The sequence below is a fragment of the Eretmochelys imbricata genome, chromosome 7 (assembly GCF_965152235.1).
Source record: "Eretmochelys imbricata isolate rEreImb1 chromosome 7, rEreImb1.hap1, whole genome shotgun sequence".
Lineage (NCBI taxonomy): Eukaryota > Metazoa > Chordata > Testudines > Cheloniidae > Eretmochelys > Eretmochelys imbricata.
In genome coordinates, this window is record NC_135578.1 from 57,485,607 (window position 1) to 57,511,903 (window position 26,297).

Below are 26,297 nucleotides of genomic sequence, written 5' to 3' on the forward strand. Positions count from 1 at the left end.
TTCTGGTAAACAGAGACTAGGGACACAATCCCTGCCCATCCTGGTTAATAGCCATTGATGGACCTATCCTCCATGAATTTATCTAGTTCTTTTTGAACTCTGCTATAGTCTTGGCCTTCACAACATACTCTGGCAAGGAGTTCCACAGGTTGACTGTGCGTTATGTGAAGAAATACTTCGTTTGTTTTAAGCCTGCTGCCTATTAATTTCATTTGGTGACCCCTAGTGCTTGTGTTATGAGAAGAAGTAAACAACACTTCCTTACTTACTTTCTCCACATCTGTCATGATTTTATAGACCTTTATCATATTTCCCCTTAGTTGTCTCTTTTCCAAGCTGAAAAGTCCCAGTCTTATTAATTTCTCCTTACACAGAAGCTGTTCCAGACTCCTAATCATTTTTGTTGCCCTTTTCTGAACCTTTTCCAATTACAAAATATCTTTTTTGAGATGGGGCGACCACATCTGCACACAGTATTCAAGATTTATATAGAGGCAATGTGATATTTTCTGTCTTTTTATCTATCCTTTTCCTAACAATTCCCAACATCGTTAATTTTTTTGACTGCTGCCACACATAGAACAAATGTTTTCAGAGAACTATCCACAATGACTCCAAGATCTCTTTCTTGAGTGGTAACAGCTAATTTAGACCCTATCATTTTATATGTATAGTTGGGATTATGTTTTCCATTGTGCATTACTTTGCATTTATCAGCATTGAATTTCATCTGCCATTTTGTTGTCCAGTCCCTCCTGCTTATTTCAGACTTTATTAGTCATATGACCTAACACCAGAACACAGATTTTTCCATTTTAGCTGATCTTTTGAATTTCATTTATTTGAAGCACAGCCTCCTGCAGTTCACACTGCTGCAAAAACCTGAAGGCTTTATTCTAGCCCTGTAGTACCGTATATAGGAAGGGAGATTTCGCAGAGCCAGGGGGAAGGTAAGGGCAGGCACCGACATTCTCCATGTTACTGAGCGCTACCCTGGAGCGGAAAGCCGAGCCGGACAGGTTTGCTGTGTCTTGGGGCCGGGGGGGCGGGGGTGTGTGTCTGTATTTGTGAGAGGAACATAGTAGTAATACGTCTGCCTACCATGGGATGTGGGTCTGTGTATTAACAAGGGCGTGTTTGGAGAGTAGCAATCCCACATGGATGGGAGACGCGCTTTAAGACTGATCCCTGTGCAAGTGGGTAGTTTGAAAGGGGAGGGAGAATGCTGGGACAGTTGCTTTGATTCAGCCTTTGGGGGCAAAGAACAGGGGGTGTATTACTTTAGGACTGTTTTGTATCTTAGGGAGTTTAAGATTAACCTATAAAAGCTCCAAGAAGCAACAATACTAGGTAAAATAGCACAAAGGGATCAATGAAAAATATTTCAGTGTGCTCTCTCTCATACATCTATCTCAGATCGGTGTGGGAAGAAATGAGAGTGGAGGTTCCCCATCCTAAAGAGAAGTCTGAGGTTGGGCAGCCCATCCTCTGTGGCTAGACTCAGGTGCTACAACCTCCCCCCTTTACAGATTACGCTGCTTATAGCATTAGAGAAGGGTTTTCACAAGTCAGTGTACGTGGCACTGGATATAAGGATTCCTGCAAGGCAATGGATTAGTGCTAATGTGTAAGCGCTGCAACCCCATCAGTAATAAGGAGTCATATCATCCATTATTATTATAGCAACATCTGCTGCATCCTTTTAAGTCCTTGTGGCTTTCTTCTGCTTCTTGTCTAGAATCATAGAATATCAGGGTTGGAAGGGACCCCTGAAGGTCATCTAGTCCAACCCCCTGCTCGAAGCAGGACCAATTCCCAGTTAAATCATCCCAGCCAGGGCTTTGTCAAGCCTGACCTTAAAAACTTCCAAGGAAGGAGATTCCACCACCTCCCTAGGCAACGCATTCCAGTGTTTCACCACCCTCTTAGTGAAAAAGTTTTTCCTAATATCCAATCTAAACCTCCCCCACTGCAACTTGAGGCCATTACTCCTCGTTCTGTCATCTGCTACCATTGAGAACAGTCTAGAGCCATCCTCTTTGGAACCCCCTTTCAGGTAGTTGAAAGCAGCTATCAAATCCCCCCTCATTCTTCTCTTCTGCAGGCTAAACAATCCCAGCTCCCTCAGCCTCTCCTCATAAGTCATGTGTTCCAGTCCCCTAATCATTTTTGTTGCCCTTCGCTGGACTCTCTCCAATTTATCCACATCCTTCTTGTAGTGTGGGGCCCAAAACTGGACACAGTACTCCAGATGAGGCCTCACCAATGTCGAATAGAGGGGGATGATCACGTCCCTCGATCTGCTCGCTATGCCCCTACTTATACATCCCAAAATGCCATTGGCCTTCTTGGCAACAAGGGCACACTGCTGACTCATATCCAGCTTCTCGTCCACTGTCACCCCTAGGTCCTTTTCCGCAGAACTGCTGCCTAGCCATTCGGTCCCTAGTCTGTAGCGGTGCATTGGATTCTTCCGTCCTAAGTGCAGGACCCTGCACTTATCCTTATTGAACCTCATCAGATTTCTTTTGGCCCAATCCTCCAATTTGTCTAGGTCCTTCTGTATCCTATCCCTCCCCTCCAGCGTATCTACCACTCCTCCCAGTTTAGTATCGTCCGCAAATTTGCTGAGAGTGCAATCCACACCATCCTCCAGATCATTTATGAAGATATTGAACAAAACCGGCCCCAGGACTGACCCCTGGGGCACTCCACTTGACACCGGCTGCCAACTAGACATGGAGCCATTGATCACTACCCGTTGAGCCCGACAATCTAGCCAGCTTTCTACCCACCCTATAGTGCATTCATCCAGCCCATACTTCCTTAACTTGCTGACAAGAATACTGTGGGAGACCGTGTCAAAAGCTTTGCTAAAGTCAAGAAACAATACATCCACTAGTAATGATCAGTCTAGTTATGATAGAAAAAAATCAGTATTAAGACCCTCAGTTATCTTGTTCAAGTCATTTCTGTTGAAAACAAGAGATTTGTGGATCCATAAACCCCAACATTGAAATTCTAGTTGCTCGGTTCAATTCCATTTAAAGACCCATTAAACCCTTAAGTACAATATGGTATTTACAGTCAATAAAATAATGGCATGAATGGAAAACCAACTACTCAAGAGAGAAAGAGCAGTCACTTCAGAGCAGCAACTTCCTCCTCCCACCGCAGAGTGGATTTATTGCTCAGGCAGGAAGCAAGAGCGAATGCCCTGGAAAACAATGTTCTTTATCCACGGAACAGGGACAGCACTGAAAGTAGCATCACTGGCTTCTTCTGTAGCCCTTACAGTGTTTCACGGAGGGATGCTGCTCTCAGTAGTAGAACGGAGTTGTCTCCCAGCTAGATCTGGCAGAGAGTTATGCTGAAGTACAGCTGCTATCCTTCCGTGGGCTAAACAGTGTTGTGTCACTAGAGGAGGAAAATCCCCTACTTCTGTAGAGCCCGACTGAGCAAACCACCCCTACATGCAGCAAAGTACTTAAGGCACGGGCCATAAAACCCACTAATTTTTAAGCTCACATAACCACTGCTCAAAATACACAGTTCTCTACTGAACTTTGATATCAATTTGACTCATTCTCTCTGTAAGCACCTTAGTACCTAGGCATAGAGATTACCTTATTAGCACTGTGCAAGGTATCCACTTGCATGGGATGATCAAAGCTCACACCAGCCTCCTCACGGTTTCCTACAGCAGAAAAGGTTTCAGCACTTTGCACACCATCCGGCTCATGCAAGGGAGTCTCCAAATTTGGCAAAGCAGGCTTCACACTGGAGATCTTAGGAACTTCACTGGGTAGTAAAGCTGCTGGGTTAATAGCTAAATTAGCCTAAAAAACCATGAACAAAATTGCATTAGTGTTTCCATAGACACAGCCAAGCACCAAAGAGACAGCATGGTCTAGTGGTTTGGGCACTGGGCTAAGACACAGGATTTCTGAGTTCTATTCTAGCTCCGCCACTGACCTTGTCCAAGTCACTTCACCTTTCTGTGGCTTCCTTCCCCCTCCCTTCATTTATCCTTTACCTGTCTCACTAGGTTTATACAGCGCTTAGCAAATGGGGCTCTGATGGGAGGCTACTGTAATACCGAATTATGAGCAATCCATGGCCGATTGTTCAACAAGTTTCTGTAATTGCTTGAGAAATGCAGTGCTGAAGAAAGATACAGTAAGTTAGGGAACAGTCCCCCACAAATCAGATGAAGAATTACAGATACCGCTGCCCAGAATCAGCCTCCATAGTGAACACAAGATAAAAGCATTAAACATGCAGTATATAGAAAGCAACAACTGAAAATCAACTGCGTCTGGAAAGAGGCCTGGAAGATGAGGCAGTAAAAAGGAGTTTTTGAAAAATAAAGCACCATTAGTGAGGCGGGGAAGTTATTTTTTTTTTTGAGAGAGAGAGAAAAAGTCAAAATGCCAGTAAAATAATTACTTGTAGTTTTCCAATCCGAGACGAGGGCTCTTTGGTTTTAATGGGAGCAGGACCTGTGGATTTCTGCACAAAATTACACTGGATTAAAAATCATCTGGATAAAGGAGATTGAAATCTTCACTCCAATTGGAGCCTGCAATTTTAATATGTCTAGAGGAAAGAAGCTAGTTCTGGTCCCCCCAACTACTCAGCAAGAACTGGAGAGGTGACCTTGCAACGAACACTTGGTTCTCACCATAGTGCTTTTCATTCCCAAAACCCACACAATTAACCCTTAACTTCATCTCCCTATGGCCCCCTAGGCAAGAAGCTATTGCCTCGTCTTGTCCTGGTCCCCGAAGCCCAACAGCATATAGCTCCTGCCTACATACCTGACCTGATCTCCCTTCACCTCCTCCCACACAGCATCTTGTCACACCAATGCTGCCAACTACATTATTGCCCTCATCTTCTCTTTGAGGCAAGTGGACATCTCTTTCCCCACTGCCCAGTATGTATGGAACACACTCCTCAAGTATGACAGTCTAGGTTTCCCTCTCCTCATTCAATTCCCTCCCCAAAACTCACTGCTGCCAAGCAGCCTAGAAGCAGCGAAGGGAAGGATAGGTACCCAATTAAAAAGAGCCAGGCCATTAGGGTATGTACATGCCCTACATATAACTGCACCAACTTTTTGGCACCACCCTTTTCCTCCTCCCCACATCTGTTGATAACCCACTCGTGCACTGTCAAGTTGATTGCTCTCGAGCACAGGGGCCATGTGTTTGATTACAAGGAACCTAGCACAATTCGAGGTGCCTGAAAAAGACCCCATTGGCTTTCCTCATTGCATTTCCATCGTCACATTGCTGCTGTCAGAGCCTCAAGTCCTTCTTCATCCTCACAACACTCCAGTTTTGCCCAACAATGCAAAGGCTGCTTTATAATTTTTAGATCCCACTTTACGCTAGCTCATGCTCAAATCCATCCATTTCCTACGCCATCCCCCTTGCAGGCAGGCGGCTCTTTAAACAAGTGAAGTCACAATATATCAGTGTACCCAACTTTGTCATCGCCAGCAAGCTGGGCCACCAGGAGGCACAAGGAAACTCTAGTCGAGATCACTAATATTCAAGCTGAAAAACAACAGAGCTAAAAGGGACACAACACTGCAGTTCAGGCTGTTTTCTTGTTCCATTTACTTCAACTCAAAAGTGAGTTGACAGCTTGGTGATATCTTTGGATCAGCATGGCTACAATAATACTACATACAGCTTGGGGATAGATCTGTCCATGTCAAATTGTGAATTCCAATTGTATACGCCGTTTGTGACTGTAACCTCCATTGCAAATGGGGGACCACGGGCCTTGATGCTCGGTGGACAGACTGTGTTGGAGCAGCTGTGAGAGAGCAATTAAGGGCCATCAACACAGAATGGCTCTTGCTCACTAGAACAATGGGTTTTCTCCAGCAGGGCCAAAGACTTAACAACTTTATTTGAAGAAGCCTGACGGAGGGACTAGGGCCTGGACCTACACCCAGCTTGCAGCACATTGAGAAACAGGGGACAGATTTAAAAAAAGGGGTGCTTTCTCTATGTAAGGGAGGCCAGACAGGAGCAGAAGCAAGACCACCAAGAAGAGCTGCCTGGCCCAAGGACTTGGCCCAAACCCAAGACTCACAAGAGAGGTGACATCAGACTGAAGGCAATTCCCCTCAGGAGTGTGTTGCTTTCTATAGATCCCTAACACTTGTTGGCTTTTGTAAGAGTGAAGGAATCCCTTTGTTAAGCCCATGAGCCTTGCTTTACCACAACGTGGCCCCTGAAGGGGTAACTGGGCAACTAGAGCTGCCACAGTTAGGGGGACTCTTGGGAAGGGAGAAGGGGACATGTTTAAGTAACTGGTGGCTCAGGAGGGCCAAGGCACTGGTTTTGGGGTCTAAAGGGAGCCAGACTGTGAAGTGCTGCTGCCCAAGAAGGGAGTCAGAAATGCCCCTGGAGTGTTCCTGAGAGACCCAGCGCTAGAAAACAGCGACCAGTCACTGCCCAGACCCAGTGGGGCTTAGAAGCATCTGGGATCCAGCAGTTAGGTCTCCTCAGGCTGGGCCAGTTTACAGAGGCCAGAAAAATGTGTGCTTCTCAGGGCTTGTCTACACTACAAAATTAAAATCGACGTACGTTGACATACAGTCACTGCAGTAATTAAAGCAGTGATTCACATCCACGCTTACGCCTGCTGTCAAGAGTGCGCGTTCTTACCAGTAGCGCTTCCAGTGATTGAAGTGGGGCACTGACAGCTGAAGCCCAGCCGCCCTGATGTTGACAGATACGGCTGTCAGCGCTGCAGTCGAGGGGGGGCCAGCTGTGAGCCCAGCGCCCAGCTGACAGCTCAGGCGGTTAGCCCCGGGGCAGCTGGGATAGGGCTCCAACTGTCAGCCCCACTTGGGGCTGACAGCCAACAGGCGATGTAAGTAACTCAGTGTCTACATGGACACTGCATTGCCTGCACTACACCAACAAAAAGCAGTACGCCTCTCATGGGAGGGGGAGTTATGATGTATAGCAGGGGACTTACTTTGGCGGAAGCAGTATTGTAGTCTAGACACTGACATAATTAGGTTGACATAAGATGCCTTGCATTGGCCTAACTCTGTAGCATAGACCAGGCCTCAGCGTCTCCACATCGGGGTGCTCCAATTACAAGTAAAGAGATGCGCTAACTGCCAGCCCTGCAAACTCACCTGGGGCTCCTCCCTCTAGTTATAAGATGCTACGGCTGGAATCTAATTGATAATTCTGTTGCGGCACAAGCCAGAACACAATCCAGCTGCCTCTCTGAGCTGCGTTGGCTCTGCAGGACCAACAAGAGTAGGAGTCTTATTAGCGGACAATAAAATTCAAGACAGGGTGCTGAACACAGGGGAAGGATGCAGGTGTCATTGGGCAAGAGTCTCTTCTTACCCTAACCACACTTTAAAGCTCACGTCCATGAGAGAAACTGAGATTTATTTATTTAAAGAAAATGCAAGCGGGAGAGGAAGGGTCAATAAATCTTCATTTTTCACTAAATCATTAAGTCAATGGTTCCCAATTCTCCATTGCCCTGCACCTGGTGTATTCATGTAGCCCAGGGCTAAAGCAGGTGTAATACACTACTGTTCTGATTCAACAGCATTTTAAACCCAATGACAGAGAATGCCTCAACCTTTTAGGAAAGGGAACTGCTGCTCTAGTTTTCCCAAGTACAGTATTAAATGTAATCTTTATGAGTTACAGCAGATCATGCTGCTATGCCACAGACGAGGCAAAGAGTCAGTCTCCCTTATCAGTTTACACTAACAACAAAACCAACAAACCCTCTTCTGCTTGCTTTGTTTGAACCATTGATCTTAGATGCTTACCTCAGTGGTTTCTGGTTTAGGTCCCTCATCTTGTTTGGCACTCAGCATATTCTGCAGACCCTTACTGCTCTCCGTAGAAGGGCCAGAGCTGTCCTTTTTCACTACTGTTTTCTTTTCTGCTACTTTCTGAAATTAGAATTTTTTTTTTAAAATGAGTCTGCAAAAATATTTTATATCATCATTTTCTTTTATGGTCAGGTAAAAAACTATAGTTTTCCGCATGCTGTCTATCCCTTCCCACACCTTCTAAATTCCAGTCAAGTTTTTCTAGCTTGACGAAAAGCTAACTCCTAACAGAACATAAATCCCTCACATATAAGGCAGCAGGAAGAAGGGCTGAGGTTTGGGGCTTTAAATACACACACCCTCTCTGAGGACTGGCTCTTTGCTTGGTTTCAAAAAGAGTTGATTAAGTGCCAAATGCTCATAATTTTGGTAAACACGACCCTAGGTGTGATTATTAGTTCAGCACACCCTTTTCCAAATAAGTTTGCCAACTTTATATCACTTGAAAGTTGGGAATGTTCTTACTGATTTTACAGCTTAGCTCGTTTCATGGACTGAGACGTAAAATAAGATTAAAGAAAGAAAAACGGGTTCAGTATATTTTAAAGCCTAAGAATACTTAAAGTTAGCAAATGCATTCTGAACTGCTCAGAGTTTAACAGAGGCCATCCTGAACCCTGCTTGTCTGCTGCTGCTTATGCTGTAGACCATGCCATTCCTGATTGGTCCCTAAATGACGTGCCTGGAGTTTGTCATTGAAACCAACCTAAGGCCTTACATTAAGCCAAGCTGCAAAAGCTTTCCAAGGACATTATTGCGGGGGAGGAGGGTTCTTCTGAGTCATGCACAAAGATAACTACTAGCAAATTATCCTAGCAAATGAATCTCTTAGGTCCAAGCAGGTAACAAGAATTGGATCTCTGGACTAAAAGAACTAAGGTCTGGGACAGAGAAGTCCTACAGGGAAAAGCCGAGGCAGAGTCATGCTTGCAGAGGAAGCTTGGGAAAGGTTTATGATTGACAGTTGTTAATGGAGTTGTCGATAAACCAAACATCAGGTAAATATGAGCTCTATACAGTGTGAATTCTTCTGAGCAAGGGGAATGGAACTCAACTAATTTGCCAGTCAAATATACAGAAGTCAGAGAGTGTGAAGGTTGATCATGGAACTGTAGGGCTGGAAGAGCTCATATAACTCATCCCCTTCCTCCCCCACAAGGTCATCTTAATGTAAAGATTGTTAGCTCAACCGTAACATCTCCTTGTGCATGTTTCATATAACTACAGATTCTCTGTGTACACACACACACACCCCTGTAGAAAAAGAGTGTTAGTATTTTAAAATACACAATAATTAACTGTGAGGAAGATGGGAAGGGAGGGATTAGAATCATAGACTATCAGGGTTGGAAGGGACGTCAGGAGGTCATCTAGTCCAACCCCCTGCTCATCCTCCTTCTGCTGAATTTCTAGACTATCAAAGAAGTCTAGTCAGTTCCAGATTTTGATTAGTTTCCCCAACCAAAGTCAGTGGCTCTAGGAAAAAATAAATTCTAACCATAGCACAGTAATTCAAAACAGTGCATAGGGTGTTTTATGGAAAGTGCAGTTCTAGGATAAAAGGCGACTAAGTGGCAGCATTGTGGGCATCCATGTTTATTAACTCTACTTTCCATATCAAGTGGGCTCAGCTTATTAAACCCCCTTGTGAACGGTCATCTGCGCAAACCTGCCCGGGAATCAGAGAGCAAGGCTGGAGTTCTTGCCATCTCCCACAGCATCACCTTTGTAAAGGTTCTACAGAACATGTCAGGATCTCAGCGACACAAGGGCAACCCTACTGCCCCCAGTGATTTTGCACAACTCTGACCAGTTGAAACAGCCAGTTTAATTGGTGATGCACAAGGAGAAAGAGTCCAACTCATTCTCCTGTAGCTTTGGTGACTCAGCAGAAGTTAAAAAAAAAAAAAAAAAATCAAGCAATAAAAAAAGATACATTTGTCATTAAAATCAAATGATGTGAACCTGAATACACACAGGGAACAGGTCTGTTGAGCAAGGTTCCACTAACTGAAGAGAGTCACTTTAACAAGTTTCTACTCTAAACGCAACTGATTTCACTTGGAAATCTGTTACCCCACCCCTCACACACACCTTTTTTCTACATCTTTTAAAGAAGTCATTTACAATAAAAAGGCAAGTACCGGAGGCTTTGCTTTAGCAATACTGAAGAGATCATCCTCATCATCATCTCCAAAGAGCCCTCCTGCAGATGACAGCTTCATAGGGAGTTTTGCAGACTGAAATAAAGACAGAATGCCACATAGGTCAAAGCCACATTTCTAGCTGCAGATTACTGCACCCACATTTACTCTGTCATTTCTGGCGGTCAGCGACCTTATCCAGAACACCCGAGTAAGGGACATCAGAGCAATGCTACAATTAGTACATTTCAAAGAATCCATTTTTAAACAGCAGGTTCAGAACACGGCTTTGAACTCACCCCTGATTTCTTGGACCTGGCAAAGAGATCAACATCAGGATCATTGTCTTTCTGTAGCTTGTGACTGAAGAGAAGTTCCTCGTCCTGAAACACTCCAGTGCTTTTGGAATGAGAGCTTTTCTCAGCGGGCTGTGGGAAGGGGAGAAAAACCCCCCCACACACACAGTTACAAAACCCACTAACAGTTTGTGCCCAATATCACACTTGTACACTAATGAAGTGGGTTTGCAATACAAGCCAGGCTGGCCTTTATACACACAGCACAGTTGTACAGTTTTAACTAATCAAATCAACTCAACTAAACACTAAACCCCCTGCAGCACACAAGGAAATAAAAAGATTTAACCCTGGCTTATATCTAAGCGTTCACACAGAGGTTTGTGCTAGTTTAATTAAACTGATTTAAATACCAGTTTAACACTGCAACTCACCTGTTAAGACAAGCCCTCAGCAATGGGAAGTCTAACAGATGTCAATTTCAGCATTCACTTATTGATGTAAAACAGAGGTGGGGGCCAGGCTCCAGAAGGCAGATTCAGACACCAACATGAACACACCCACTGCAAATTACTTCATCAATGCTATGAGCGCAAACCATGGAGCAATTCATAGTCAGAAAAACTGTCCAACTCTAGGGGAAGTTAAGTTCTGGAAGAGGCTTCCAAGGAGGTTGTGGAATCCCCATCACTGGAAGTTGTTAAGAACAGGCTGGACAAACACCTGTCAGGGATGGTCTAGGTTTACTTGGTTCTGGCTCAGCGCGGGGGGTTGAACTTGATGACTCTGCAAGGTTCCTTCCAGCCCTACAATTCCACAGTCATCGAGGCACAGAAACCCAATGTGAATTCCTCTATAGCCCAGTGGTTAGGGCACTCACCTATGATATGGGAGACTCAAGGTTAAGTCCCCGCTCCAGTGACTATTCAGTAATTCATTTATAGTTAGGGTCCTTTGTTTTCTGGTTTTATTTTAAATTTATTTTTCTCCAGCAATTTATTGGTGTTTACTACAACAAAAGCAGGTGAAAAATTAGTGAAAAATTAATTTTTCTGGGTAAATATTGGATTTATTTTAGTGGATGGAAGGATATGGGGAAAAAGTAGATTAATGCTTTGATGAATGGAATTCAGTGTGGTTTGCTGCAGAACTAAAACAGAACTCAAAACACAATGCCACCTCTGAGTTTAAGAAAACAATATATCTCTAATCCCCAAATAACTTTTCATTTGGGCAAACAATTTACTGTTGTAGACTTAGAACTATTAGCCTATAAATAGTTACATTTAATAATTGGCCCACACCATTTGCAGCACAGATGCTGAACTTCCTCCTTTTCTCCTTTTTTTTTTTTTTAAACTTTTGAATTCTGAAATGTAAACAGATTTTCATTTTCTTCCCATTTTAGTGTGTCAGATCTTTAAACCATTATCTGCTAACAGTTTGAAATGTGTACGTGAGATTCATTAGTACATTCAGATGAGCACGCACTTCAGAGCTTGTGTGCGCACCTGTTCATTTCTTGTATCTTCTAGACTAATATAGCTTTGCATACACACACACACAGACTAACGTATTATCGTAATACATCTCTCTCATCCAATGTATTGTATTTTCCTAATAAAACAAGTTATTTTTTACCTATTTGAATGATACAAAAGTAGGGTTAACGTTGAGGAAAATTTTTCATAAAACCCAGGATTTTTCAGTAAAAATCAGTTTAAACTGAAAACGACGGGGCTTATTTACAGTTGAGTTTATTTATTTATAAAAGCTTTTCTACAGGAGAGATGCGGGATCCCACATCAGAATATCCCATAGTTTACAGCATTCTCCTGCCAAGGGAGAGACCCAAACTCAAATCCCTTCTCCCCATCAGACAGAGGAGAACTGAATCTGGACCTCCCACAGGCTAGCTCACTACCCTAACCACTGGGCTATAGCTCATAACCAAGACCAGCCACCACACCTTGTTTCTTGAATCCTTTGCTTGCTTTTCTCAAGCTGCCTGAAAGCCTAAACAACATTTTGGGGGTTGAAACAAAAACTAAATTTCCACCCAACTTTTCAAAACTGCCAGTGAACCGAAAAAAATTTATTATGTGCCCCGGTCTGCTGGAGAGCGCATCAAGTACCTCGCAATATATCCTGTGTACTTGGAATGCCCTATAGCAGCAATCAGCAGAGATGCTCAGGCCAACAGCCACCTGGTTTCAAACAGGTGGATGCTAGAGGCAGAGTTCTTTCAATCAGGAGCCATCAGCTCTAGAAATTGCTGCCCATCCCATCTGACAGAACTCAGACTTATTAGCATTTAGGGGCCCGCTGCATTCAAATGAATGAAGTTGTTCACAAGTTCTCCTAATTGTAGTTCTGTATTAGAAAACATTAGCGTACACAGTGCACTGGGTTCAGCCCCACAGCGCCTGGCGATGGAATGTGAGGAATGCTGCAGCGCTTGCTGGAAAGGGGGAGTGGTGAGGTGGGCTGATTCAGGGTGTCAGCAGGCCAGCCTCGCCTCAGCAGAGCTCCTATAGTGCGTCGGCAGAAAGGAACACTGTGCTCTCCTGTCCCTTGGTGCAACACCCGCCAGAGAGTAGTGGTGGAAATACCAGGTCGGGCTCACTGGCACAGAGGTGAGAGTTACACTAGTTTGTCCTGGGGAGGCATAAAGGGCCCTAAGGATTCAAATACCATTTATATATGGACGGCTCAGAGCTAAGCTCCCCTTTCATAATGGGAAATGGCTCCTGTTAGATCCACCTGCTCCAATGTGAGGAGGGGAGGGAATGGTGAAGGGAGGTATCAGAAGCACCTCTGCATTCCCAGTCCCTCCCACCACAGCAATATCAGAGCTAGCTCAGGATCTGAGCTCTGGACTTATGTGCGAGGCCAACCCCAGGCAGGTAGTATCAGACACACACACAAACACAGCATCTCCTAGAAACACACTGAAGAGTTAGAGCTAGTTACAGAGAGCTTGATCAGAGAAGAGAGATCCAGAGGAACAGGCAACCAAGTAAAGCTGGTTTCAGACAGGATCGGGAAGAGCTGATGAAGCAGAAACACAGAACAGCTGTTCTAGACAGCAGGTGAGACAAAGGGGCAGGAACATTGCAAGGAGAGGGCGTCAGAGGAAGACTAGATCTGCAGGCAAGCCAGAGAGCCAGTTTGCTCTTTGCTCACCTTTCTTATTTCTTTCTGCTCAATCTTACTGACATCTTGATCTTCCATTTTCTCCTCTTCCTCCTCTTCAAACAAGCTCAGCACATTCTTAGTCCTGGTTTTGGCTTCCTTCTCCAACGGTGGTGGAGAGGCCGAGAACAGATCCAAATTACTGATCGGCTCCAAAGACGATGCTGCGAAAGGCTCCAACTGTAAAAACAAAAAACAGGGACTGGAATCAGGTGCTGTTTTGCTCAATTATCTTGGTTTGGATGTTTGATGTGTCCAGAACTCTGGGATCCAGTAACATGGCAAACAGCTAAAAGCACCCATCCTTCCCAGGCAGATAAACAGGAGTGCCATATGCATTACTGGAGGCAGGGGTCCGCAACCTTTTAGAAGCAGTGTGCCGAGTCTTCATTTATTCACTTTAATTTAAGGTTTCGCATGCCAATAATACATTAACGTTTTTTAGAAGGTCTCTCTCTATAAGTCTATATATTATATAACTAAACTATTGTCGTATGTAAACAAGGTTTTCAAAATGTTTAAGCAGCTTCATTTAAAATTAAATTAAAATGCTGATCCTATGCCACCGGCCCGCTCAACCCATTGCCAGCCTGCCCACATAAGCAAGCAGTGGGCTGAGCAGGGCCTGTGCCCGGGATCCCTGGCTGGCAAGAGGCCAGCAGCCAGAACGCCAGACTGGCAGTGGGCTGAGCGGCTCAGCCCGCTGCCGGTCTGGAATCCCGGCCTGCCCACATAGAGTGGGTACCTACCTTCTCCCTGGTTCTAGCTATTCTCTTTCTCTCTCTGCACTGAGATGAGGGTGGGAATGTGCTGAGAACAGGGCTTGGGGTGAAAGAGCAGGCTGGGGGTTGGGGTGCAGGGTCTGCCAGGAGCTAGAATGAGGGAGGGGGCTCAGGGTTGGGGCAGGAGGTTTGGGTGTGGAGCGCTTACCTAAGCAGCTCCCATTTGGTGCGAGGGGTGCAGGTAGGAATGGCGGGGGTGGGGGGTGCAGGAGCTCCCGTTTGGTGCTTAGGGTGGGAGTGGGGATGTGGGGGGTGCAAGAGTCAGGGCATAGGGTGTGGGGGGGCTGGGGTTGTGGTGGGGGTGCAGGGGTCAGAGCAGAGGGCTGGGGGTGTGGGCTGGGGTCGTGGGAGTGCTCCCAGCCCCCTGCCCTGAGTGGCTCACAGCAGGGGGCTGGAGGGGATATGCCCCGATTCCACTCCCCTTCCCCAAGGTCCCCGGCGCAGAGAGAGGTACTGCGGCTCCGCTTGTACCTCTCCCCCTCCGTAGCAAGGGCCGTCAGCTGCAGGGAGGGAGGGGAGGAGGGGCAGGAACCCAGCATGCTGGGGGTAGAGGCGGGGGGAGGGGGAAGCTTGCCTGCCCTGCAAGGAGAGCGCGGTGGGCGGAAGGTGGAAAAGAGCAGGCTGGGCTAGGCAGGATTTTTAGTGGCACGCTGCTGTCTGCCCGGGTCCGGCAGACAGCAGCGTACCATTAAAAATTGGCTCGCGTGCCGTGTTTGGCACATGTGCCATAGGTTGCAGACCCCTGACTTGAGGGTATCACAGATCTGATGGCCCTCCTGCAGAAGTGCACAGGTCTGCATTAGTACCCTGCACCCTAGTCCTGTTGTTCAGCATGTTGTGCATCAGGGTTTGTTTGGGGTTTTTTAGCCTGGCTGCTTCTGCTCCACTCCAGAGATGGCTGCTTGTCAATAGTTGTGCTGCTAGTTTGCTAAACGGTTTGGGCTCCTCTGAAGCGGAAAGCACTACGTGACTGCTAGATGTGCTCAGAGTAGTTTTCTACAAGCACATAATGCTGCTAACAAACTAAGTACCTAGAAAGTCATTGCCCAGTAATTCTCACAACATTCATTGAGCAATTTAGTACCTGGGAGTTAGCCTACATTTGGCTGACCCTTTCCAACGTTACACTTAAGACAATTTCAGTTAGCAAATATTGCTGCCAAAAGCAGAAACTCTCATGGTTTTAGCAGGTCTATAGTCCCATGGGCACACTAGTGTGTTGCATGTAAATAGGATGTTTCAGTAGCATCACAACAGTTCCTGAGTTTGTTGCAGAGAGAGAGAGCGTGCGTGCGCACACAGGCTAAGGCAGCTCGTCCAGTTCACAGTTGGAAAGGAATACTGCACCTGTGTGACTGATGTTTTGCATACTGAGAGGCATTTCTCTGTATGACTCAACTGGAAATGTTTTTAAAAACAGCAATTATTCAGTTTGTCATTTTGGTCCAAGCATGATTTTGGTGGCCAACCAATGGGGTTGCACCCTTGATTTTGAAACAGGGTCACTACTGCTAAGCATAGAACATCTAGAGGCTGTTCAAAGAATTCTATGAAATGCACTGTTAAAGAGATTAAGGGAACATTTGTCAAATCTCTAACTAAAAGAGTATCTCTTACCTTTTCCTTTTCCTGCTGCCCTGCAGCCGCTCTTCCTCCAGTCACAGGAACTGCTCTATGCTCCTCTGAATGTCCTGACTTCTCTTCTACCAGTTTAGTCTTTGATGTGTCAAGCAGATCCTCTTTTTCCTTCTCTTCATCAAATAACGAAGGTGGTGCTGGAGGCGATTTTGTTTTTTCCTGGGAAATGAAAGGATGTTACTACTCACACACGGAGATCTGGCACATAAGCGCACACATAGATACAGGCCTTTTATATGTATCCATGAGAGAGTGGGGACAGCAGATAGGTAAACAGGGCTTCCCCTGTTCCCAGTGGCTCAACAGATGGGAGAAGCCTGTGGTCCACACATGGCAAGTGGGCTTGGGAAAAGGAGAGGTTTAAGAGCTGTTATGTGGCAGGCCAGACTAGATTCTATGGTAGCTATTCAGAGCAGTGTTTTGGGGTTGGCACTACAGATATGGTGGCAGAGTGTTTATTACTAAAATCAGCACACCAGGCCGGGATGATAGGAACCTGGGTGATATCAGAAACCCCTACGGAGGGGAGCTGGGGAGAACTATAGCCACAAGTGGAGAATCAGAGTTTGGTGGGTCTGACACAGGGGAAAATCCTGCACCTACTGAAGTCAATGGAAACTTTGCCATTTATTTCAATAGGATCAGGATTTCATCTCCAAGACCATTCTCAAAACCCTTCAGTAATACTCACACAGCACGGTCTGAGCAGGCCCAGGCCCAGCCCCAGCAAAGGCAGAATTCAGACTCCATTTCAGAGTATAGTTTTAACCTAATGAAGCCAAATAGTTTTAAGCCCAAAATTCCAATCACCTTAAACCTATTATAAATTTGTTGGAACTCATCTAACCTAAAGGCCCTGCTTAGTGTGTTATGGAGAAGCCTGCCTTGCTACAAACAGTGCCATTTGGTAAATCATCTGCTTTGGGGTTAAGCAGGAAAAGGAGGTACCGCTGTGGCTTTAGCTGCTGAAGGAAGACGTGTTGGCTGGGAGCTGAAGAGCGGTCCTCCATTAACAGCATCTTCTTCAAACAGAAGAGAAGCCTTCTGGTGCTTCCTCTGACTGGAGAGAGAAATCCATGCACAGGAGACATGTTTAACTGGTCAAATGGTATTGTTTAGACTGTCCTCTTTAGGGACATGGTATAGAAGAACACAAAGTCTGAACAAAGTATGATCAGGGCCAGGTTTTCTCTAAGCTACGGAGGCCCAGGACTGCTACTCCAGTATGGCAGGAAACCTTGCCTCCATCCTCAGTCCATAGGTTGCTTCCATTCCTAACCTCAGTAGCACTAGAGAGTCTCACCTCTTTATGTGAAGGTGACACATACACCCTTTCCCACTCCCTGCATCCATCTTGCCTATTTAGCCTGTAAGCATTTAGGGGCAGAGGCTGTCTACGATTCAGTGTACAGCACCAAGCACAACAGGGCCCCAGTTTTGGTTGGCCCTTAGGCACTACTGTAATAAACGCGATTAAAAGAACAAGCAAAGCAGCATCACTACTGGAGTGGAACTCAGATAGGATTGTGGCCTCCAAGACGACATGCTCCCCTCACTTGAGTCAGGATCCTTGTGGCAGGACTGTGTGGGGAAAGAGGCCCAACATGCTACTTAGTAGAGGGTGAACTCCAGGAATAAAATTCTGTATACACTGCTGAAAAACACTGACCAAAAACCTTAATTCAGCACGATCACTGGGACTTTGCTTTTGTATTTACAGAAAGAATAGAGCACTTCAAAATATTGGAGAGGATTCAGAGAAGAGCCACAAGAATGATGAAAGGATTAGACAATGTCATACAGTGTTTGAGCTCTTTGAGTCTATCTAGCTTAACAAAAAGAAGGTTAAGGGGTGACTTGTTACAGTCTATAAGTACCTATATGGGGATCAAATATTTAATAATGGGCTCTTCAATCTAGCAGAGAAAGGTCTAACACAATCCAACGGGTGGAAGTTGAAGCTAGACAAATTCACACTGGAAAGAAGGTGTAAATTTTTAACAGAGAGTGATTAACCATTGAAACAATTTACCAAGGTTGTGGTGGATTCTCCATCACTGACAATTTTTAAATCAAGGCTGCATGTTTTTCTAAACTATCTGCTCTAGGAATTATTTTGAGGAAGTTCTATGACCAGTGCTACACAGCAAGTCAGACTAGATGATTGCATCAGTCCCTTCTGGCCTTGGAATCGATGAATTGTCTCACAAGAACATGGGGTTCTCGCCACTGGGGCATTACAGCTAGTCTAATAACTCAGTATGACCTTAGTCCTGTCCATAAATCCATCCTGGATTCTGCAAATCCATATGTCACTCTTAAGCATCAGCAGCACAGTTTATAGCAGGGGTGGGCAAACTTTTTGGCCTGAGGGCCACATCGGGGTGTGAAACTGTATGGAGGGCTGGGTAGGGAAGGCTGTGCCTCCCCAAATAGCCTGGCCCCTGCCCCCTATCCACCCCCTCCCACTTCCCGCCCCCTCAAAACCCCCGACCCATCCACCGCGCCCCCCCCAGGACCCCACCCCTTGTTCAACCCCCCTCCCCCCCAGCCCCATACCCTGACTTCCCCCTGGGACCCCCTGCCCCTTATCCAACCCCCCGGCCCCCTTACCATGCCGCTCAGAGCGGCATGTCTGGCTGCCACGCCGCCCAGCTGGAGCCAGACGCGCTGCCCTGCATGAGCGGCAGCCCAGCACGCTGCCTGAGCGGCGGCATGGCTGCGTGAGAGGGGGAACAGTAGGGGAGGGGCTGGGGGGTGAGCCTCCCGGACCAGGAGCTCAGGGGCCGGTCAGGACAGTCCCATGGGCCGGAGGTAGCCCCCGGGCTGTAGTTTGCCCACCTCTGGTTTATAGACTATCAAGGTGTTCACAAGCTGTCACTGACTGCTATTTCTGGTGTGCAAGTCAGTCACCTAACTCACTTGATATCAATTCCGCTTCCTGATTGGATGACTGCAACGTTTTAAACAGGAGGAGAATTATTTACTCATCGTGCATCTCAAACAATGCACTTTTCTTAGATCCTTTCAGATGATTAGACTTTTAGCCTAAAATCTGAAGTTTTCAAAATCCAAACATTTTCGTAAGTAAAGTGGTAGCAAGCTGGATATTCCCCAAAATTACCACCCTGCGCCCATGAAGCAACAGCACATCCAAGGCTGCACTTCTGTTTGTGAAGATATTTACACAAAATTAATAAACCCTTGCAAAAATTAGCAGCAAAAAGATTGATCTCCATCCATCTAACCAAACCCAGAGAGCCAAATAAAAATGAATTCCCCACCTGTCCTACCAGATCCAACACCCCATGACAACCTGAGAACAGGTGAGCTTTGCCATGTGCCCTGCAGGCAAACCGATCTGAGCTATTTTGGTCCCAGGAGAGGATGGGGAGCTCCAGAGTCAAGAGTAATGTGACTGCCCTGTCAGCAGCCCTCTCCCTTTAAAGAGGCTCCTCCAGCTTAGTTGCCTACGGTGATCCCAGCTATGGCGGCACCACAGGGTCATGGTAAACCAGGGTCTAAACCAACACCTTAATCTCCATGTGGAAATCAACATTCGGCCAGTGCAGCCTACCGGTTCATCAGTGTAACAGCGGAATATCAGAATTGCACAGCAGAAGACAATGATTTTAAGATTACTTGACAGCATCTCAGCCTCCTGGGAAAATGAAGGCATTGTGCTATTTCAGGATGGGAATCCCATAATACCCGTGACAAGCTACTGAAACAGGTAAGCCTGCTCCAAGAAATTGGAGAGAAACCTGCTGCTCCGCTGTCAAGTTTTTTCACCTGTCTTTAGTGATTGCAAATAAATCCTCCTCCTCTTCATCCTCCTCAAAGAGGCTGGTCTTTTTCACAACATTAGCTGGATTGACTGCACTGACAGGTTTTGCAGGTTCCCCCTTTCGGATGTCTTCGGAAATTGGTTTAGCCGGCTTGCTGACATTCCAGTGGTCCTAAAAAAAAATAGGCATTATTTTCTTACAAGCCTATTTCCTGCAGGTCATTTCAGCCATTTCCTCACCTCTTCTACCTTAGTCAGCATACTACAATCAGTGCTTGTTCCTTTGAAGACATGGGCTGTTCTTACATCTATGCATTAAATACAAACATCAATGCAACACCAGGCCAGAAAATGATGATGTTATTAACCCCCACTGCATAAGCTTTCAGGACATAGGTCTGGCTCCCATTTAGCAGGTGCTAAATGAGTTGCAGGTGTAAATGAGTACTAGCATCTGAGATCTGTCCCTGAAGCTGGTTTTGTGAGTGCATGTTATGCAGCCACAGAAGGAAGAAGCTTGCTCTTTGAGAATTTGGCCCATAACACTTTGATGATTAGACAGTTAGAGGTGTGTGGAAATACACACTATGCAGTGTCCCGAAATAATATTAGTAACAATGCTGCCTCATTTCCTGACTTCTAACTGTAATATTTAGGCAGTTTTCTCTCTTGGGTTAACAAAATAATTGACCACACTAAATAGAGTGTTAACTCTTAAATGGCCCAACTAGACTTATGTTCATGCCTCAATTGGAGGTCAATGTGCTGAGATGGGAAGAGCAAGGCTAAATGTACGCCTCTGCTGTTAAAACTGGTTGGCTGAAGACAGTTTTCTGAAAGGCTAGGTTAACAGAGCAATGGCATAACCTGTCTCTTTCTGCAACAAAGCTATTTACATATTGACATTTTATCTAAGTGAGAAGTCAGAATTTGCATTAATATGGAATACTGCAAATCCCAGAAATATTTTCCGTTTTCATGCTTACAGTGTGTCTCTTTATCCCTGTGTTACAGGTGGTCTGCAGATGGAAGACCACAGCATCCCTTTCCTACTTATGATGTATTAAAAAAATGACAAAGGCTTTTTTTTAAAAATTCAGCCTTGCTTTATTTTTACATTTGATATTCATATCTCATCTACCTTAAAAAAAGCACACTGTAGGTTACCTGGAAAGCCAGTAGTTTTATGACAGACACTAAAGCAGCAGTGAAATATAACAAGGTTCAAAAAAAGAACTAGATGAGTTCATGGAGGATAGGTCCATCAATGGCTATTAGCCAGGATGGGCAGGGATGGTCTCTCTAGCCTCTCTTTGACAGAAGCTGGGAACGAGCGACAGGGGACGGATCACTTGATGATTACCTGCTCTGTTCATTCCCTCTGGGGCACCTGGTATTGGCCACTGTTGGAAGACAGGATACTGGGCTAGTATCTTTGGTCTGACCCAGTATGACTGTTCTTATGATTAATTAAGCAGGAATGTGAGTTTTATTCACACAGTAAAGTTCCTTTTAAGTGGGTCATGCTGACACTTCATTAACTCAAGTACCTGGCTACAAATCCTGATTAAGGATTCAACACCCTCCAACTCTTTAATTAAGGGTTGGGAGAGCCCCCAACCCCCGTACCTGAGTTATCATAGAATCATAGAATCATAGAATATCAGGGTTGGAAGGGACCCCTGAAGGTCATCTAGTCCAACCCCCTGCTCGAAGCAGGACCAATTCCCAGTTAAATCATCCCAGCCAGGGCTTTGTCAAGCCTGACCTTAAAAACTTCCAAGGAAGGAGATTCCACCACCTCCCTAGGCAACGCATTCCAGTGTTTCACCACCCTCTTAGTGAAAAAGTTTTTCCTAATATCCAATCTAAACCTCCCCCACTGCAACTTGAGGCCATTACTCCTCGTTCTGTCATCTGCTACCATTGAGAACAGTCTAGAGCCATCCTCTTTGGAACCCCCTTTCAGGTAGTTGAAAGCAGCTATCAAATCCCCCCTCATTCTTCTCTTCTGCAGGCTAAACAATCCCAGCTCCCTCAGCCTCTCCTCATAAGTCATGTGTTCCAGACCCCTAATCATTTTTGTTGCCCTTCGCTGGACTCTCTCCAATTTATCCACATCCTTCTTGTAGTGTGGGGCCCAAAACTGGACACAGTACTCCAGATGAGGCCTCACCAATGTCGAATAGAGGGGGACGATCACGTCCCTCGATCTGCTCGCTATGCCCCTACGTATACATCCCAAAATGCCATTGGCCTTCTTGGCAACAAGGGCACACTGCTGACTCATATCCAGCTTCTCGTCCACTGTCACCCCTAGGTCCTTTTCTGCAGAACTGCTGCCTAGCCATTCGGTCCCTAGTCTGTAGCGGTGCATTGGATTCTTCCGTCCTAAGTGCAGGACCCTGCACTTATCCTTATTGAACCTCATCAGATTTCTTTTGGCCCAATCCTCCAATTTGTCTAGGTCCTTCTGTATCCTATCCCTCCCCTCCAGCGTATCTACCACTCCTCCCAATTTAGTATCGTCCGCAAATTTGCTGAGAGTGCAATCCACACCATCCTCCAGATCATTTATGAAGATATTGAACAAAACCGGCCCCAGGACCGACCCCTGGGGCACTCCACTTGACACCGGCTGCCAACTAGACATGGAGCCATTGATCACTACCCGTTGAGCCCGACAATCTAGCCAGCTTTCTACCCACCCTATAGTGCATTCATCCAGCCCATACTTCCTTAACTTGCTGACAAGAATACTGTGGGAGACCGTGTCAAAAGCTTTGCTAAAGTCAAGAAACAATACATCCACTGCTTTCCCTTCATCCACAGAACCAGTAATCTCATGATTATCCAACTAGCACTCCCAACAGAGATGGGTAAAATCTTGTTTTCCAATTCCCCCATATTTCTAAATAAACCCTGATTACCCCAAAACTTTCAGGCCCTCTTTATACACATTAGTAGTAAAGGAGCTCATGCTCTTTTTTCCTCTTTTGTAGGTCAGCTCTAAGTCACCCTTCTTGGCAGGAGGCCGCTGTGCAATTTTCTGTTAGACACTTATAGCCTACCTCCAGCAACTTTCCCCAGCCCATGGTACTTCTGCCAGCTAGTCCCATTGTGCATGCAGCTAAAGAACTCCACCAGCCGCACAGATATACCGCAACAGCTGGAAGGAGCATTGTCTGTAGACACAGCCCAGGCACTTAACAGTCCACACTCAAGTGCAATGGAGTGAATGCGCTATTGAACATTTCACCTTGTGGAGAGCTGTAAGCCCACTATCCCCCTTTAAAAAGCATCTCGCTCTACAGTACCTCCTCATCACTGCTGAACAACGAACCAGAGGCTTTTTTGAGGGACTCCGATTGTTTTGCTTTCTCCTGGGGCGGTTTTGACTGTTGCTTCTTAGCAGGTGCAGTACCAAACAGATCCTAAAAAATATTAAAGCCAAGAAAGGTAACTCTGCCTGGTACTTGGTGGGCATCGGCACTCAGGTTCCGAGCAACATCTGTTTCTTGGCTGAGCTACATTCAACTGGTTAAGGAAATATAAATACTTCCACCAAAACCTATTCAAAAGGAGAACAGCTTCAGGTACCATGGAGCAAATGGTTCTCAGCCATGGCATCCACAGATAGATGTTCAGTAGAGAAGTTACAGACCAAAAGCCTGTAAGTATTAACGCTTTCAATTTGACAAACTAGGATAAGAACCCGGTCCTGCAATGGGATCTGCTAGCCAGGACTCCCACCCAGTCCCCCTAAAGTCAATTTCCCATTGCAGGCTTTGGCTTTTATTCTGCAACTTCTGTTTCAGCTGGGGAATTCCAATTTATAACGTGATTAAGAACGTCGTCTACCAGGCTTTTAACCCTAGGATCTGAAAGGGATATTTTAAAGACCACACCCCCACTTTGGAAGAGATTCTCTACTGACTGCAGCTTGCACATACGCTTTCCATTGTTGTTTATTTTGCATTGTCATTTATTTTCTATCCTCATGTTGGACACAGCCCTTGTCTCACATCTACAGTAGCTAGCTTTGTAGCTGTAAGTCACCACAAGCGCCAACAGGACTCAGGGCTTGTCTACACTACATCTTCAGATGATGTAAGTTATGTCACTGAAGGATGTGGAAAAGCCACCCACCTGAGCAAAGTGAGTTACATCGATTTAAAGCGGTGTCTAAACCATGCTGTGTCAGCAGGAGACGCTCTCCCACCGACATAGCTTCCGCCTCTCGTTGAGGTGGAGTAATTATGCCGACGGGAGAGCACTCTCCCATCGGCATAGCACCTCTTCAGCAATGCGCTACAGCAATGCATCTGCACTGATGTAGCATGGTACTGTAGATTAGCCCTCAGGCACTTAAGACACCATCTCATCTTAGCCTTGTCATGCTAAAAGTGGCAGATCTGGGTGGTGGTGAATTATAGCTATACGAAGTTTGCTGGGTCAGTGAAGAGGACAGCAAGAAGATGGTGTAAGATGGCAAGCATTACAATCAATAAGCTCACATGGATACTCAGTTTAGGCATGTGCACATCTTCCCAATTAGGACGCTGTAACCGGCTGTCTATGGCAGAGCTTTAGGAGATGCACTGTACATTCATTTCAAAGAGCCTCACAAGGAGGGAAGTTTTTCTGACAGTCAAAAGATGTACTCATGTTTATTCTTGGAGAAAGAGAGAATCCTGATCATTACCAGCTGATCCCCCATCACTTCTCTGAGCCTGGCCTCACAAGAAATTTCTCTGTCTACAGGGGTACAGAGATACCACCATATGTTCACCACCTCATTACTGCACCCACTGCTCAGCAGCTCTGCTGTAGCCTAGCAGACCACTACACACAGCTGCCATCTCTGCAGAATAGGGATGGAGGAGGGACTCTTTCCAACAGGACAGGCAAGCAAAGTCAAAGCACAGCTACATCTGGGAAAGAGACCAGGATCCTGATCTGCAACAGTCATGTGGCCTACCGTACATGTAAAAAGACACCTGGTGAACTTGGCGCTTGTCCATGTGCAAGACTCTTATGAAGTGGGTTAAAAACAGAATCCCTTAAAAGTTTTTCCAGTTGAACTTGGATTCCTGGTTAGAAACTTTGCAAAAAACCCAAAATCAGGAATGCCCAGTAGGACGGCTTGCTAAGCAATGGGCAGCTTCTGCTAACAGTCCCAGATGGGAAAAAATGGGAGCTGGAGGCAGGGTGTTCTCAGACGAGGGCTCTGGAATTTGCATAAGCCACAGGCCTGCCACAATCTGCTGACACCTCATCACAGGCAGGGGATGATTGTGGGGCAGGCTAGTTTGCTCTGGGGGCTGGGTGTCCAAAGATAGATTGTAAGCTCTTGAAAAGCAGAGGGTGATGCTTCCTTGTGTGTTTGTACAGTGCCTAGGATGGGGGCTTTGGGGTAGTATCACAAGACACACTAAATTAAGAATACCGTGAACCTGTCCATAGTTATTACCCACTAGAGAGGCAGCATATTCTGGAGAACAGGGCACCAGCTCCACCACTGACCACGTAACCCTGAGCAAATCACCTCAGCCTCAGCTTCCCCACCTCCAAAGTGAGGAGGATACAGACTCTGCTTGAGCTCCAGGGATGAAGGGGACTAGAAGAGCACACAGTAGTAAATCAAAGATCACGATTGTCCATACCCCTTCTCAAGCAGCCATTATGCTCAATCTGTTACAGGAGGAGATATGTAAAACTTGCCAGCATGGCACAAAACCCTGGCATGTGAACAGTGACCCTTTTAACGGATTTACCTTACTCACAGAGCCCAGTGAGTGGGCTACAGAGAAAGCGCAGCCAGTGCTGGGGAGGCACTTACCTCTTCATCCTCATCGTCAAAGAGGGAGAGTGGGGCTTTTGTGGCTGACCTGCTAGGCGGTAGAGATGTGCTCTTTGACTTCCCTATTAGACTCGATGAAAACAAGTCCTGATAGAACCAAACACAGTCACTTAGCAAGACAGTTTGAGATGAGAGAAACAGGGTTTAAGAACTAGGAAAATAATATGCACTTTGCATTTATTCAAAAAGAGACTGGTGTGCTGCTGAAGAGGAGTAAGATGGCTGATTCTCACCACTCCTAAACTAGAGGCCCACACTTTCACAAAAAAGGTCACTGATTTGGTGGCCCTACTGAATATAGCTTCTGCCCAATTCAGAGATACTGAGTGCATGCAACTTCTCCTGGGAGCTCTCTGAAGCACAGTTGCCAACTTTTAAGTGGTAAATAAGCACTTTCAAAATAAGCCAAAAAATCAAGCTAATCCCATTTCAAAACAAGGCCAAAACAAGCCAATCCCTAAGAACCCCAACACTCAATGTGACTAGATCCCCCCGGAGCGCAGTCTGGGACTATGATGGGCCTGCTGTGCACCCCTGACTCTCTCCCCCCCTTGCCCCTGCTTGCCAGGAGTCGATCAAAAAAAGCAGCAACGAGCTACAAGTCAAAAACTAGCCAGCAAACAACTCACAAGCTGACTGAGCCAAAAACAAGCCCAACTTCTGCATTTTTTCAACAGAAAAAATTGGCATGTCTG

At 45.9% G+C, this 26,297-nt stretch overlaps 1 protein-coding gene across 5 annotated transcripts in view; it reads right to left on the reverse strand.

The window, feature by feature from the left end:
* The window catches only part of WASHC2C (WASH complex subunit 2C), a 53,426-nt gene that overhangs the window by 8,055 nt on the left and 19,074 nt on the right, over positions 1–26,297 (reverse strand). For 3 of the 5 annotated variants that reach the window (XM_077823004.1, XM_077823003.1, XM_077823008.1), the window contains exons 17-27: positions 25,582–25,689; positions 23,057–23,173; positions 19,745–19,911; positions 16,901–17,012; positions 15,932–16,111; positions 13,524–13,712; positions 10,341–10,469; positions 10,042–10,137; positions 7,832–7,957; positions 4,450–4,512; positions 3,627–3,839 (exon numbers count right to left, since the gene is read on the reverse strand). In XM_077823004.1, coding sequence (XP_077679130.1) covers positions 3,627–3,839; positions 4,450–4,512; positions 7,832–7,957; positions 10,042–10,137; positions 10,341–10,469; positions 13,524–13,712; positions 15,932–16,111; positions 16,901–17,012; positions 19,745–19,911; positions 23,057–23,173; positions 25,582–25,689 — 1,500 coding nt within the window. The remainder of the gene's footprint in view (positions 1–3,626; positions 3,840–4,449; positions 4,513–7,831; positions 7,958–10,041; positions 10,138–10,340; positions 10,470–13,523; positions 13,713–15,931; positions 16,112–16,900; positions 17,013–19,744; positions 19,912–23,056; positions 23,174–25,581; positions 25,690–26,297) is intronic. The other 2 variants (XM_077823007.1, XM_077823005.1) reach the window with 2 other exon arrangements.